The sequence below is a fragment of the Onthophagus taurus genome, chromosome 1, assembly GCF_036711975.1.
Source record: "Onthophagus taurus isolate NC chromosome 1, IU_Otau_3.0, whole genome shotgun sequence".
NCBI classification, from domain to species: Eukaryota; Metazoa; Arthropoda; class Insecta; order Coleoptera; family Scarabaeidae; genus Onthophagus; species Onthophagus taurus.
In genome coordinates this window covers 36,297,450-36,314,220 of record NC_091966.1, presented here as the reverse complement: position 1 = coordinate 36,314,220, position 16,771 = coordinate 36,297,450, and the positions used below count along the sequence as shown (strand labels likewise).

Below are 16,771 nucleotides of genomic sequence, written 5' to 3'. Positions count from 1 at the left end.
TGTTTTTTGTTTAAATATTTTTATTTAAATAACAAGTAAATATACAAACCAGTCTATAAAAAAGAGAAAGTAATTATTTGGAAAAAATATAGTCAAAATATGCGATAATAAATAAGGATGAACATATTATTTACAAATAACACACTATTTACAAATCATATTCAATTATCAGTCGTTTTTTACAACACCGTTGCTTCCTCGAAATAAGATTTATTATCTTTTCGATGACAAACATGACCAGCTTCATCAGATCCAATGATGTATGGACCATTTCTAAACGTTCCATATCCTTCAGATTGACCACCATCGTCGTTTCTATTTCCCAATGAAGATCTTTGAGCAGTGTTATTAATCGGATTCGGTTCTAAAACGTCTACCAAAGAAGTAATTCTAGACGGTTTTGATTCCCCGAAATTTTTTAAATTCATCAAACTCAAATTGTTTTGATTTTGATCGCTTTTTCGGAACGCTATCGAATCGGTATTCATCGATGAATCACTGGTGTTGCTAACATATTTTTTAACATCGTATTTAGAACGATTTTTAACTGAATGTGTGTAATCTCTAGTTCCCCTTCGGCGCAACGTGAAGTCTCTTTCGCCGTCTTTTGCTTTACTATGCCACTGCACGTAATTATACAACATTATCGGATCAGTTGGGCCCCATTTCGTTGAAAATTTAAAAGACGCTTTGAATTTCTATTAAAAAAAAATAAGATCGTTGGCGATAACTTTTTTATTCGATTAAAACTTACATCTAAATTAGAATAATATTCGTCTTGTCTTGATGCGTGGAAAATTCCTATTGCAATTATAAAAATGATTGAAAGTAAAACAATTGACCATCCCGTTGCGTATAACCAAATCGGATCAATCAAAGTTTCTCCGTTTAATAAAGTATAACCGTTTAAGTTTAAAGTGGATAAACTCCAAATTAAAATTCCGAGTAGCAAAAATGGACAAATCCACCATAAACCGATAAAAAAGTTTGGGATTTTATTTCCAACGATGAATTCAAAATCTGATTGTAATCGTTGACATCCTAAAAAAATAAAACTAATTAAACTAGAACTAACAAGAGAACTAGCAACATTCGGGTTTAGCCTTACGTCTTTTAAGACGGTTAAACCTGAATGTTTCTAAACCACTTTAAGTTCAAATTGCTGCTTCCTTTTTCCTTAGTATTATAAAGCATTTTGTAGACAATTTGTTAACAGTGACAATTTGTAATTGATTATGACAGTCGCCAAATTGAATTTTTATAATGCCATTTTGAGTTTAATTAGTGCCAATTTGAACTTAAAAAGATATAGTTCTTGGTCTAGTGTTAGTTCTACTGCTAGTGTTAGTTTTAGTTGTTATTCAGCGTTAAGTTGTTGTATATTTCTGTTGAACTAACACTAGACCTAGAACTAGAAACATTCGCCTTTAGCCGTTCGTCTCTTAAGACGGCTAAACCCGAATGTTTCTAGTTCTAGGTCTAGTGTTAGTTGCAGTGACTGTGCTAGGCAGTGCTAGTTAGCACTAGATATCGCTATGGTGTATATTTTAAACCCGAAACTTTCTAGTTCTAGTGTTAGTTCTACTTTTAATTGTTATTCAGCGCTAGATTGTTGTATATTTTTATTGAACTAGAACAAACACTAGACCTAGTACTAGAAACATTCAGTTTTAGCCGTCCTAAGAGACGCATGGTTAAACCTGCATATTTCTAGGCTTAGGTTTAGTGTTAGTTCTGGTTTTAGTTTAATTAATATCAGCCTTGAAAGTCTTCGCACTTATAAAACCAAAAATACATAAACATAAACATTTCTTCAATAAAATAACTCACCATAAAAAGACATCATTGAGAGTATATCAATAACCACAATAATAAGAATTAAATTTCCAATTATGTAATGATCAAAAAGATGAAGTATGTTTAATTGTGGACTTAACAGGATTAAACAGCACAAAATAAAACCAATAAGGCCAGAGATTAAAGTAACGGTTAACCAACGTTTTCTTGTTTCTAAAGAGATCGCTTTGTAGATCGTGTAGAGTAAAGCGGTCTAAAAATAATAATTTAATAATAATTATTTCTTAAGGAGATTTATGATCTTACCACACTAATTAATCCAGAAAATGCAATAAGAAAATAGGCTATTAAAGACCAAGCCATTTCAGTATCGCTATTTTGTGTTTTGTTGTAAATTAAAGTAAGTAAATGGATTTGAATTATATCACTACTGTTTATTTCTTGATTTATATTGTAAGCGTAGATGAGAAGAACGACGGCAACTCCAATTATCATGTTAATTAAGATATATCCAAAAGCGGTCCTTAAAAAATTTAAAAAAAAATTAAATTAAATTAATTTAAATAAAATTAATCTTACCAAATTGGATTAACTTTCTTTAAAATAATCCCTGCATTCGTTACAAAAACCCCAAATCCGATATTTGTTGATAAAAAAACTTGAATTGCTGCATGATACCATACCTAAACGTTAAATTGTAATTTATTAATTTAAAAAAGATATTTTGCAATCATTTACATCCGCATTTGTTAATACACTCCAATCAATGTTAGTTCCAAAGTCGATAATTCCGGGAACTGCTTCAAATTGGGCTGCTTTAACCACCAAAGCGATTAAACACCCAAACGTCAATAAAAGATATATTTGTAATGATATCGCATAAGATCTTGTTCGTTTCAATAACCAAATTGTTGTTATTAAGAAGAGGCAAAATAAAATAGCTACGAAAATTCCGTACCATTTAGGATCATCGAAAGGATTTTTTAAAAACGTTTTATCTCTAAAAATAAAGCACATTTTTGTTTGTTTAAAATTATTGTTGTTTTGGCTTACTTTATACATTCTTGTCCTGATATTCCTATAGTTTCGTATCCATCCTGTAATAAAATAAATACAAATAAATAAAAACAAATATGATCATTTTATGTTTACTTTAAGAAAAGGGGATTCAATAATTTATAAATTCGTGCTATTTTTGTTAGCTTTACATTAATTGCTTTAATTGGACGATTTAAATCCAATCAATTTAAAGCTGTAATATGTAAATTAAACACTTCTACAGTAAACATGTTAATATCTATATTGGTTTGACTTGACACTTTTAAAGGTTAACAAGTTTTTCTTGTGAATAGTAAAGTTTCCAATTCTTTTTTGTTCAATTTAAAAATAATCTGATGTTCAGTACAATTTGAACGCTTATAATGCATTGCGCACACAAAATTGTGCAATGAGTGTTTTTAGGTTGTTCTCATTATTGTAGTTCTCAAAGAAAATGGTATTTGTTATATTATTATATAAAATAATATGGCTGTTTTGAAAACTCGTTATCTTAAGAGGAGTTGACTATTTTGAAACATATAAAAAGAATAATCACTGATATTTCTAACATTAATGGAAGCTCAAGATATAATTTTGAGGAAGGTTTTGGCGAGACACGTTAGGACATCACATTAAAAAAGTTAAAGTTTCAAATCGATGTTTTCAGTTTAAAGTTCTTGGGTCACATACAGTGAATTTCACTTAAAATGCAGTATATAAAAATATATTTCGACGTGCGGCTTCGTTCTCGGTCTAGTGTTAGTTCTAGTTTTACACTAGCATTATTACTATGTAGAACTAACACTATACCTAGAACTAGAATCATTTGGGTTTAGCCGTCTTGAGAGACGTGCGGCTAAACCCGAATGTTTCTAGTTCTAAGTCTAGTATTAGTTCTAGTTTTAATTGTTATTCAGCGTTAGATTGTGGTATATTTTTATTGAACGAAAAGTAGAACTAACACTAGACCTAGAACCAGAAATATCAGGATTATCATAAAGACGTCAGGTTTTTGCGAGCAAAACTTTTCCTTTGTAAAACTACGCAATGCGTATACTATTAAGCTATGTTGCATTTTATGTGAGACAGTGCAAGTGCATAGTAGTTTCGTAACTATGGTTACTGCATTCGTATATTGTGAGTTAAAGCTAAGTTTCGCCAATTTATTTACATGTGAAAATAGCAAAAAACCACAGGCGCCAATAAATTTGTGCCAGTAATGATAGCGCCAATAAACTCGACTCTACTTCTACTTGTTGGCGCCAGTAACAGTATTTTTCTTCAAACGTCATAATGACAACTTTGTTGGTTAAAACCTCGTGTTTACTCGCGGTAGAACTAAGTCATTTTTGCGTAACGACGGTTGCTAAGATCAACATAGCAAAAAAGTACATGGCGCTAAAGTGAAATTTGAAAATGGACATTAGAACAAACAGTACTGTTTCTACAAACAATATCCTTGTTTGTGGAATGAGAGAATTCCACAATATAAGGACCTACTAGCACGAAATGAAGCTTCACATATAAATTTAGAAATTGTGCTTTTTGGCAAACGATACATATATTGCAAGGATGTAAAAGAATCTCCAGAAGCCACAAATCTTAAAGTTGCTTGCAGTTTACGTGAGCTGGAATGGCTCGTTTTTGTATTTTAGAGGATACTTGCCTCAACAAAAACATGAAACTCTCTTCAGTCATTCTTAAATGATTAAAAAATGCTTCCTGGTCTTCATGGCATAATTCTCTAATTAAAGTATTAGACTCACCTAAATAGGTTATTTCTACGTGCAATCCACGATCTAACTCAGCAACTATGTTTTCGCTTTTTTTTTCGTTAATAACGTGTGCAGTTCCAAGGAGCACATTTGGACTACCACATTGATGCCAGCGCGAAGTACATCACTTGACGCCATTTTTATTACTGTCAATTTACTGTGACAGTACACAATTATGACATTTATGTGGAAACAACTTCTGGCACCAGCTAATTGGCGCCACTAAACTGGCGTCATACTGGCGCCAGTAATCCGTGCATGTGGAAACTTAGCTTTATATGAAATTCCCGGTAGTTATACAGTACTTCCCAAAAGTAACGGACGTTAGGCATTTGATTAAAGAATATAAGAATACCAGAAATGTTATGACTTCCAAGCAGATAGGAGTGAGACCTAGGATTACTGCGGTGCTTGATTTTTGTCTGTATTAGAAAAATTATGTTGATTATATAATCAAAGAGGAGACAAAAATATATTAGTTACAATCATTTATAAAGTTGTGGAACCCCTATTCAAACTAAAATAAAGCTTTTGTATTTTCTCCTCCTAGCTGAAAAATAAGATATAAGAACATTGGAAGACGAGTACGTCCTATTTATTTGATGGATCTATTTGATGAAACATCAGCCAACATGCGTTCTACCTCCTGGGCAATGGCGGTTTTCTTATCAAGAAATCATCGGTGTGATGGAACCTTGATGAATTTAACTTTTAGTTGTTAAGGCGGTGTTAGTCTTGTCAATGACTTTCCTCTCCTATCATATTTGATGGAAACGTCGCACAAGCTTCTCAAACCCCTGCGATATTCAGTTTGAAAGCCGTAACGTAATGACTGAGGTTTTAACATTTCAACAGCTTCGCTGGCTTCAACTACGATAGGAGGTTTTATTTGTTCTTACTCGAATAGAACGATCTTTTAAAAAATTTGACAGTAATATGAGTAACTCAGGTGGAACGTTTAATTTGTGTAGTTTGTAAATCAGACCATTATGCCACACTGAGTCAAACGCTTTTTGTTTGTCTAGAAAAAGAACTGCTGATTTTATTTGCTGCTAGCGACAAGTGTGTAGATTTGAAGTTAGAATAGCTAATGGATTTATAGTCGATTTTCCTGATCTTATCTTCAATATACATTAGCAGTCGTTTTTTAATAAGATTTTCAAACATTTTCCCGATGACAGGAAGCAACGTTATAGGACGATAACCAGAAGGAGTTTGCATACTACTGACCCAGTTTTCCATTCATTAAGAAAGTAGTGATTTTAGAAACAAAAGTTGAATATGTCTTTTACATGTCCATGAATGTTAGGATGTAATTGTCTAAAAATTGTTCGTGTCAGTTTATCATAGCCGGCCGAAGTATTTTTTCCCTTGCTTAACAATTCTTAGTATTTATCTTCGGCAACATTCAATGTGTTACTAGAAATTTGTACAGTGTTGTCAAACGCTGTAAACTAGTCTTCAATCTGATCGTGATGGTCGTTATCGAATAAGTGATTTTCAGATTTTTTAAAACATTCTTCGAGATATTTAGCATGTATTTGTGCCTTTTCGAAATTAATGTTACAGCTGTAGCCATCAGATGGATCTATAAGATAAATGGGCTGGATGTTTTTTTTGTATTTTGATAGTTTTTTGACTTCATTCCAGAAAGATTTTCCCTTACTTTGGTTGATATTATTACAAGCTTCAATAAATCTAGAAGATCTGAATTGCTATATTAATTTGTGAATACTTCTCTGGGTTAATACCAGGATTGTTATGGATGTAATTTTTCATGTCATTGTTTAGGTTTTCAATATTGCATAAAGTAATATTAATGTGTACTGGAATGTCTACTATTGGGGAGTATGGTGGGGCGTTTAGTTGAAAATCTATGCTAAGGTGGTCTGAACCCAAGGTTTATATATTAAAGGTTGTCTAAGTTCCTATGGTGCAATACTTTGATTTTAGTTTGTGGGCGAGGGGCAAGAGCAGGAGTGTTTCGTGACGTAAGCGAGCATGGATTGCGCACGCAACCTCATGGCCATGTGGTGCTCTATGCCTTTGTTTAATTTGAATTGCTTGGCGGTATTATTTTCCACATGTGACGTAATGCGCAGTATGATTGCGTACGAACCTAGACAACCTCTTATATATAAACCTTGGTCTGAACCCAGATCTGTTATTAATTCTAGAGCATGGATGAGAGGATATATGCTTGGTGAGCCTATTACTAATTGTAAGTCAGGCGTAGTGTTGGTATTGGCCTGCATGATAAATGTAGGTGGTTAGCTATTTTCTTGTATCCAGTCTGATTGAGGAAGTTTGTTAGATGTTGCCGGGATGCTTTATTAAAAATTTTAAAAATGTTTCTTGAATTCAGGTTTTTTTCCAGTCGAATGGAGGAGAGATTATGTGTTGCTTCTACGAGTCTGTGTGATATAGTAATGTACCTCAGTATCATCCTGCATCGATTTAGTTTCTTTACCTTCCAAAGCTTTAGAAAAAATTATTTACTCTGGTGACTATGGTCTGAAATAATATCATCCATAACGGTTTCAACCGATTAAATCAGGTAGATATTTGATAAGATTAGGTAATCATAACATTTTAATGAGAATGTTATAGCAAGTTGATATTCCTCACAATCTTGCAGCGTATGTTAGTTCGTTTGGTAGGTGGTGTAACTTGTCTATTTTGTGTATGATTTTCCGCAGATTACTTCTGGAGTTCTCCCAGGTAGCCATATGAGCCCCATTCTCAGTATACATTAATGCCTAAAAATGTTTGAATATGACAATTGATATGGTAAGGTAATTTATATAGATTGATACGGTAAAAAAATATTATATGGCAACTTTTTTTTTATGCTAACGATTGGAAATTTCTTTCAGTAGTAACAACACCACCTTCTTCAAATATGATAAGTTATTGAAATCATTTCCTCATGCATTCGAGCTATAAGTTTTCACATCCAAGGCTTTGGAGAGGTTGGGTTTCGTAATTAAGATCTGCTGATCAATCACGAATTAGGCATTCGTAGTGCTCTCCTTGTATTAATCCTATCCAATCTGTTCAACGCTGTTTTTAGTGGTACTTCGTCCATAAAATGTTCTTTACGTCCCCACATATTCTCTATTTCGATTATAGATTGCGATACAACGTGTTACCTTTTTAGACATTTGTGATACTATCTGCTTTTTATCTTTAAACTAACCAACAATTTCATCGATTCTCCTGAGTTGGTATGTAAATTATGTTTTTACGTACCTCTAATCTAACTAGAGTGACTTGAAGTAATCTCTTTAATGCTTTATTGCAAATAAATAAATAAATACATTTCAAGTAAAGTGTATTATATATAAAACACGCCGTATTTATTATTCAATTCTAAAAAGTTCATCCTCATCCTTGAAATATAAAAAAAATAAACACGTTCAATTACATACACAAACAAGGAAAATGGTAATTACTTCCGTAACAATTCCAAATCAAGTTTATTAATTTCCTGGAAGTTAACACAACACCAAATTTGAAAGTCATAACCAAAATTAAATGTAAATAAAATTCTGATAATAAATATTTAAAAATGCATTGTTTGTTTTTAAATAAATAAAAGTGTTAATGACTACCTAAGAATAGCTACCGGTTTTGGGTTTTACCCTTCATCACGTAAATAACTATTATCAGCAAATATGAAGTAAGATTATATTATTACAGCTATCTTTACATTACAGTACGGAAACATGACGCAACACTTTAACTTCTCCTCTTACAGGCAAGAGTTAAAGTAATAACCGGAGTTAAATTGGCTTCGTCAAACATTTTTTTAACCACTTGAAAACATAGCGAAAACAGCTCTACATAGTTGTCATTTAATAACATTTAAGAGCAAAATTTGTTTTGTAACCACCTAAAATTACATAAACCTCGTTCGACATCTCCATTCTCCTTTTCTCTATTACGCTCCATTTGCAGTTAAAAAATAACACATACACGTATACCTGACATAGTATTTAGTATTAATCACCACCGTTGCTCAAAATTAGTTACGTTAAAAATACCATCCGAAAAGAGTTCCAACGTTTTTGGATTCTTATTTTCGATTCTTCGCCACTCAGTCGTAAATTTTGATGTTCTACAAAGTTCAACGCTCCAACTCTTACGATTTTTTTTTATTCAACCATTTTCCTTTCAAAAATAACTTTTTAGCTATGCTCGTCTCGAATAATTAAGTCACCAACGGCACACAAACAGATAAGTTGAGCGGAAAGTGTCGCTTCCGGTCTCTATAGCATGAAGAGCAATTCGGTCGAGCGGCAATCGACTAGATTACCCGGTGATTTTAATATGTACGACCTTTGAAGGTCTAATTACCAACGCACGCGACCAACCGTAAACGGTGAGAGGTCTCTCGTTCGATTTACAATTATGGTGTATACAGGTGGAGTGTGTTTACGCCAGAGAAATCACGTTTCACGTGGTGTTATTTAATATCATTTAAGGTTTTACTCTTTCTTTACTTTTTTAGGTTAAGTGATTGTAATTTTTCTTTTCTGTTTTATTTAATGGATATTCCAAATTTAAATTTGATTTTATGCTTGGTTACTTAACATAATATTCATAAATATTCATAAAAATAATCATTTTCTATTAAATTTAAACTCATTCATTCAAATTCAATGAAATTATTTTAGGTTGGCAATAATAGTTTTTGACATTTTTAAATGTCATAAATGTCATGAACAAACGTCGAAAAATCCATAATTTGATGTAATGAAAATCATATCTGATTGGCATAGTAGTTTTCCGGTTTAATCCATGTTTTTCAGTAAGTAGATACCGTTAGAGAGATTTCAATGTCAAAATGGGTCAAAAAATAAACACTACTGAGACGCCTTTGGAAAATTTTGGACTCGAGGGCAGAAACTATCGCGGTGAAACCCTGCTAAATTTACTAGCATGGAATCTTCTTACTAACGTGGCTAGTAATAGGAAGCTTTAACATTGATAGTATTAAATTGTGTGATAAATTTTCTAAGAATTTATAAATTTTATATGGTGTTTAAAATTTACCTTATCATCCATTCGTAAAACTCGGCATTCTTTAAACGGTGGAGCTCCTTGAGTGTACCATACAATATAATACACGGACAATCCCGTATAAATAAAATACGATAAAGTTAAAAGACATCCAATCATTACTTTAATATAGGCCACACCTGCAAAGAATAAAAATAAAAACAAAATCAATTAAACGATATAAAAAAAGATAAAGAAAGAAATTACTTATTATCTAAGATTATTATCCTTTATGTATCTACATTAAGTTTTAACAGTTATTTTAAACGATCGTAATCAGAGTGTATCGAATAATATCCTGGTGTTCTAAATTGGATTTATAAAAAGGTAAAACAAAAATAAATCTAATTTTATCTCTAATTAAACGAAATAAAATAACTTTACTCACCCCTAAAAAATGGTACAGCCCTCCAGGTCTTCGTGAAGCCCTCCTGAACGATCTGACCCAATCCAATTTCGAGTGTGAGTAAAGGAAGCCCTACGAGGACTGCAAGGATGAGGTAAGCTATGAGGAAGGGCAATCCGCCGTTTAAAAGGACACCTTGGGGTAAATAGAAGATATTTCCTAAGCCGCACGCCAATGATATTATACATAAACCCGTTTCGATGTATCCTAAACATGTTGTGCATTTCTGAAAGAGACGAGAAAGAGGTTTTAATTAGTTTAATTAATTTAAATCAACGATGATGATTAAATCTTACTAAATAAGCATTTCATCGAAATAATTTTGCCTTTCAATGTTCAAGGTCTAAATAAAAATTTCGAATCAACACTTAAAAATGTTGCAACTTCATTTTTACGTAAAACGTGGCAATTAAAAGGTTTTAAAACATCCTCATTTCCTTTGGTGAGTTTCGAAAAAGTCAAACCGTAAAGAGATACGCGATGATAACATATAAAGTTTATAAAAAACAATTTGTAACCAATTATTTGTAAACTTTAATTATGTACGTTATTAACGTAATATGATATTTTATAATTAAATGATTATAGTGTTTCCGTATTTGAAATACCCGGAAAAGAATCATCGGTTATTTTGCGAAAAAAAAGAGATGAATAGCGCACGTTCTCGCTTCAAGGTTTTCTCATTCAATTGTAAAGGAATGGGTGATTATTAGCAGCAGGTTGATTTTTCTTCTTCATGTTTTTTCGCAGTGAATTACTTCATCACCACAGGATTATGACGTAACGTAAATAAACGTAAATAGACGTGGAAAAGGATATAACGGAGTTTCCGGAGTCTATCATGATGTGTTCGGAATTTATAATAACTCATGCTATACTTACAATTAATTACATATAATTTAATTAAAATTTTAAATGATATCTTTTGATTTATCTTTATCTCTATCTTAAATATACTTGTGGAGGCTCGGTATGTATCAAGTAGACGAATTGAGCTGGTGTTGAGAAAGTTAAGCAAATTCCCAAGTTAAGTATACATTACCCACTCGGGATTTACTTGTGTCTACGCGACTAGTTAAGTGTCACTATCAAGTTAATTTGTAAACATTAAAACGACATTTCCGGTTATCAATTTGATACTTTATCTTTATTAATGTAGATACTCAAAAGTAAATATAAGATTGACAACTCTCACTGAGTTAATCAAGCACATTTTAGATGCTTAAGAATGGATACAATCAGAAATCATATATCATCATAGAATACAAGGTGCATTCAACTGGCGTGTATAGCTTTTGGCAAACTGAGACACATTCTAAGAAACGATACGATTCCTATAAATCTGAAGCCAAAGGTATATAATACGTGTATCCTGCCTGTACAAATATACGGACTGGAAACAACCAGTCTAAAAAAAGCATGTCTTGACAACTCAAAGAGCTGTGGAGGAATGCATCACTACGCGATATAATAAGAAACGAAAACATCAAGAGACAAACAAAGGTTATTGATATAACTCAACAAGTGGTTAAAGTGAAATGGCAATGGACTGGGCATGTGGCCAGGCTGGCTAGTGACAGGTGGGTATATAGAGTAACAGTGTGGAGGCCTAGAAAACCTAAACTAAATGAAGTGTAGGAAGTCCACAAAAACATTGGGTAATATTACTGAAGTAGGAGGTAGACGATGGTTAATTGCAACACAAAACAGGGAGACATGAAAGAGGATGACAGAGACCTATCTTCAGAATCACAGAGATCACTGGTTCATGAAGAAGATTAAGACGAACATCCAAATTTGGCGAAGGTTGAGTTGGATTACCAAACCTAAGCCAACAAACGTTTCACCAACATCAGTAAGTTTTGAGCTGGAATTGTATCAGTTACTTTCATTCTCGTGGGGGCTAAAATATTAAATGAACTTCTTCACTTGCTTACATTCACACATTCGTAAATTCTCTGTTTAATAAATATCAACCCAACCCTAAATTATTTTATTCAACTCTTCATTTTTATAATGATTCTAAAACCCAAGCGAAGTGGAATCATATCGACCCATTTTATTATTGCCAATTATATCACAGTTATTTGAGAAATAGATACTTTAAATCGGATACCATCTCATCTATTTGGTTTTAGAAATAATAACTCGACCAAGTACATAGAATTACTGATGTCATTGAAATACACTCAAAAACAAAAGACTTTTGGCAGAGTATAGCACAAAGATCTGCTTCCTGTTCATTTTTGCCAACTTTTAAAATCTTACTTATCTAACATGAAGATTCTTTCTCAGTATAGAAGCTGATTAAGGTTGGAGAACCCCAGTTCCCTCCAGACTCCAGTCTTGTATCTGATTTCTATTTATGATGTTCTAACAACATTGTACAGCACAACAGACACTATCGCTGATGACCCTGGGTAGTAATCAGTCAATAGGAGTTGGCCATTAAAAGCTCAAACAGAAAAGTGCAATTTACTCTTAAATCTTAAAATTTCCATGTGGACAAAGAAGTGGTGTATTAAACGAATCGAGATTAACACATATTGACTTCCCAAATAAGATAATTGCAGAACAACCAATCTACACTAATGTAAGATAAATTCAAAAAAGTGTATTGTTGATTGGTCGCAATTCTAAACCATCACAATAAGCTTACATTATATAAGCAAGTACTACATCCAGTATGAAGCTATGGAATGCAGCTTGGTACGTCCGTAATTGCAATTTACATCTTGACCTAGAGATCGATCATTATTCCAAATTACTCGATCATGTGCATTATTATGTCCAAACTCTCTAAAAGCATTCTGTCTAACACTTATTCACGTCCTCTATATTTCAAATTCAATATTCCTTCTCTCTCTTATTCTATCAACCTGATCGCTGAACTGATGTTATTTTCCTGATAACGATTCCTTACTTATATTCATTGCTTCATTTTCGTTAATTTTCTTAAATATATCCGCAGATATGATCCTGATCTAGCCGAACAAAACATCCGTTCAAGATTTATTAATCCTTACATTCTTTTCGTTATCAACTCAGATATAGTTGACATCTTTTTCGTTTCAAGCAATCAATTGCAACGACAGTCTATGTTCTGTTACATTAACAATAACAAACATCTAATTATTGTGTATTATTCTGTTAAAAGTTCAGGTTGAGTTCAATAATTAGTATCTCAAAAACTAATAAAGAATTACAACTGAAGTATTTTTTATAAAGAAAGTGTACATCTACATAACACACTAAACTAAAGCTGCTCAAAGAGGTCCAAAAAGATTGATATAGATAAGATTGATAACAAGATCCGGCTATTTAACTGAAAAGTTAGTTCTTCTAGTTATATTTGAAGAAAATCTGTACCAGATGGTTTTTAAGGTGCTACCGATTGTTGAGCTTTTTGAGTTTCTCCAAAAAGCAGCTAAATATTTGTTAGAAGCCCTGAAGTTAATTTGACATCAAGTCTCCAGTTGATAGCCAAGTATAGCTGGTTGTTGAATTACAGTTTTACAGATTCACTTCCACCATTAGCCTTCACATACACTTAAACTAGTGGCATAAAATCTGGCGATCTGGCTGACTATTCAATAGGTCCTCTTTGGTCTTCTTAGTTCATCTATTTATTTGAAAATACATCTTTTAAAAATGTAATGCATCCTCATCAAGTAGAATATTTCCATCCAACCCAATACATTTTTGACACAAATCATTTGATCCTACCATATGCCTGCCCACACATTATTTTCTTTTTAAGGATACTGTCAAATAAGGGTTTTTGTTGCTCCAATATCTACAATTATGTCTATTTACATATCCATGTAAAAAAAAGTACATTTATCACTATTAATTGCACTTCTTTCACAAAACTATACTCTTTTTTCTGTCAAAATCGTCTTCAGTTAGCTCTTGATGTATTTTCAATTTATAAGAATAAAATTTATGATGTGTTATGATTTCATAAACACAACCTAAGGAAATTTTAATTGCACCAAAAATTTGACGTAATGAAGTATTAGGATTTATGTCTAAGCCCAACACTTCTACTTGAACGGCCTTATTTAGAACTCTCGGCGCATTATGGAAGCAATTTTGTCTTCCAGATATTGTGGTATGAAGTTTTTAGACATAACAAGCAAGTTTGATTTGCTATCCCGTTTGAAAAGCGATCATTTACCAAAACAGTACGTCAAATAGAGAATTATATCACTTTTTTTTATATCATTTTTTTATATCATTTTTATCCATTTTAATTTAGTATTAAAAAAATTCAATTACATCATATTAATTAGCCAAAATAAAATTTATTATTTTATATAATAACCACAAATATTTAGAGCTCATAATATCCACATTAAACTCAATCTAAATTCCCAACACCGACAAGAATAACTTATAATTACTCAATTACATTATGTAATTAATGAATTGGTTCCCGCTGTTTTACCAACGCGAGATCTCATTAGTCAGAAGTCGAGAGCCGATCACAATCAGATCGAATTGGTTCACAGAAAACAGAATACCATAACAAAGTAACAAACCGCTTGTGCTGATGTGAGAGAATTTTATCACTTTTCCTTTCTCTTGATGGGAACAGACGTTGAAGTCGTCGCCGTCGCATACTGCGTAATGAAACCATCTGGTGAACCACCTCGTTTCATAATCATTACATCGTTACAGTTTAAAATTATAATTGAACAAACAAAGGAATTACTACATGTGATGAAATAAAATATTAAACATTAAACACAGAAATACTATTGTAGTATTATTTGCATATAGATTTATTGAGGAACTAGATTTAGTTCAGTTTTTAAACTAATTAACAAACATATAACGAACATAATGTGCGAAATATTCATGTTATGCGCGGTTCGAGCGGGTTCTTCAACCGGTTCAACTCGAAGATACCTATCTTTTTCCTTACCTATAAAATTATGATCAACGGTATTTACGCCTCCGTGGGCGCCAGATAAGAACAATTATCGCGTTCTGGAAAGGTAAATATTTTCACTGTGGTATTTCGAGAAATTTGTCGCAATCGCGCGGTGTTTTTCATGATAACCATCTAACGGAAAAAGTGGGAAATTATTTATTTGGTGTATTGAAGCATTACAATGGAATGAAAGTAACAATTTGTTGCTTTCGTTATTAAAAGAATTGGTTAAGTGATTGAAATTTATTATTAAATTATGTAGAAAGGTAAAAGTGATTTTTTTTTGTGGAATGTTTATAGGGAAGCAATTTATTATCGTTATATCACCTATTTAAATTTATGTTAGACTTATATAACCAATAGTTTCCTTTTTATAGCTTTTTGTTAAAGTTAAATAGATTTCTAGTGTTGTGTTCATTCTGCATTTAAATTTATACTCAACAACTTTGTGTTTATGATATTTCAGAAATCCGTCATAAGTTTTTCTTTAAACCCAAAATCGTTTCACTTCCCAAACTTGTGATTGTATGATTCTAGTACTCAAAGCAACGATTATTGACCCTTGAGATAAAATTCTTATGTAGTCTTCTAAACTTCATATCAATATATGTGTAGCATTTGAGTATTTCAGTATGATTGGTAAACTAGGCGCATATAGAGAATGAGTTAGAGATTTAGATCCAAAATTTGCAACAATGATGAAGACATAGAAATAAATAATGATCCCTAATAATGTTTTTTAATGTTTTCTTTGATAACACTGCAAAAAAAATGCATTATGACTGTGAACGAATGCATCAGCGAATTCATCTGGCATTTAGAAGAAATCCAACATGTATGGCATAAAATTCATTTTGCTCATATGTCTAAACGCAATATGCATTGAAGATACACATACTGATAAAGCTAACGGAATTATCAGCAAAACAGAAATACATACTAGATAGACTACTGCAGATAACTCGTTTAAATCAATGCAATTAGTTCAAGAGCTGCGTTAATGGAAACTGACTTATGGTGGAAAGTTAAGAAAAGGTACCATAAAGGTGAGATGCTTTACTTTTCATGTTTAGCCTTAAGAATACTGCCGTCGAAGCTCATCAAATGCTCGCAGCAACTTATGACAATCATGCCTTGCCGAGGGAACTTGTTGTGAATGTTTTCAACGTTTTAAAGGTGATGACTTCGATTTCGAAGCAAAGCTCATGGAAGACCATCCAAAAAATCGAAGGCAAAGATTTGCAAGCATTATTACATGAAGATTGAGAGTCATCTCCGCAAGAGCTGTTAGTCGACAAGCCGTTTTACTCCGTTTATATCAAACGGGAAAGATCCAGAAAGAAGGAATATAGGTTCTATAACACCTGTGGAATTGGTCAAAAGACAAGATAAAGTGATTTCATGTTGCTCACGTTGCTAAACAGACCAAAGACGCCATAGATGAGGTGAAATGAGTCGTGTTACCCCACTCGCCCAACTCTGCTTGATCGATTGCTCACGATCTTTTGGAATAGCCCTTCATAAACTGCGACGATGCCGAAAAACGGCTGATGATTCTATCATCAAAATTTTGAGAAAATGTCATTAGTAATGGAAATTATACTTAAATAAAGTTTACTAAATTTATTGTATAGTCATATTTGCATACCTAATAGTACACTGCACTTGGTTTGCTCCTGTCAGTTTCCAGACAAAGTTTTTGTGAACAATATGATCTGGTAGAAGAGATTTATTAGAAACCTTACAAAGTGA

General features: G+C 32.5%; 1 protein-coding gene across 3 annotated transcripts in view; it reads right to left on the bottom strand.

Annotated features, from left to right (window-relative positions):
* LOC111421079 (bloated tubules) overlaps positions 1 to 16,771 on the bottom strand; it is a 36,864-nt gene continuing 20,093 nt past the window's right edge. For all 3 annotated transcript variants that reach the window (XM_023054208.2, XM_023054209.2, XM_023054210.2), the window contains 9 exons: positions 10,063 to 10,306; positions 9,669 to 9,814; positions 2,851 to 2,894; positions 2,536 to 2,797; positions 2,377 to 2,480; positions 2,104 to 2,320; positions 1,831 to 2,050; positions 755 to 1,041; positions 1 to 698 (listed from right to left, as the gene is read on the bottom strand). In XM_023054208.2, coding sequence (XP_022909976.2) covers positions 180 to 698; positions 755 to 1,041; positions 1,831 to 2,050; positions 2,104 to 2,320; positions 2,377 to 2,480; positions 2,536 to 2,797; positions 2,851 to 2,894; positions 9,669 to 9,814; positions 10,063 to 10,306 — 2,043 coding nt within the window. In that variant the 3' untranslated portion in view covers positions 1 to 179. The remainder of the gene's footprint in view (positions 699 to 754; positions 1,042 to 1,830; positions 2,051 to 2,103; positions 2,321 to 2,376; positions 2,481 to 2,535; positions 2,798 to 2,850; positions 2,895 to 9,668; positions 9,815 to 10,062; positions 10,307 to 16,771) is intronic.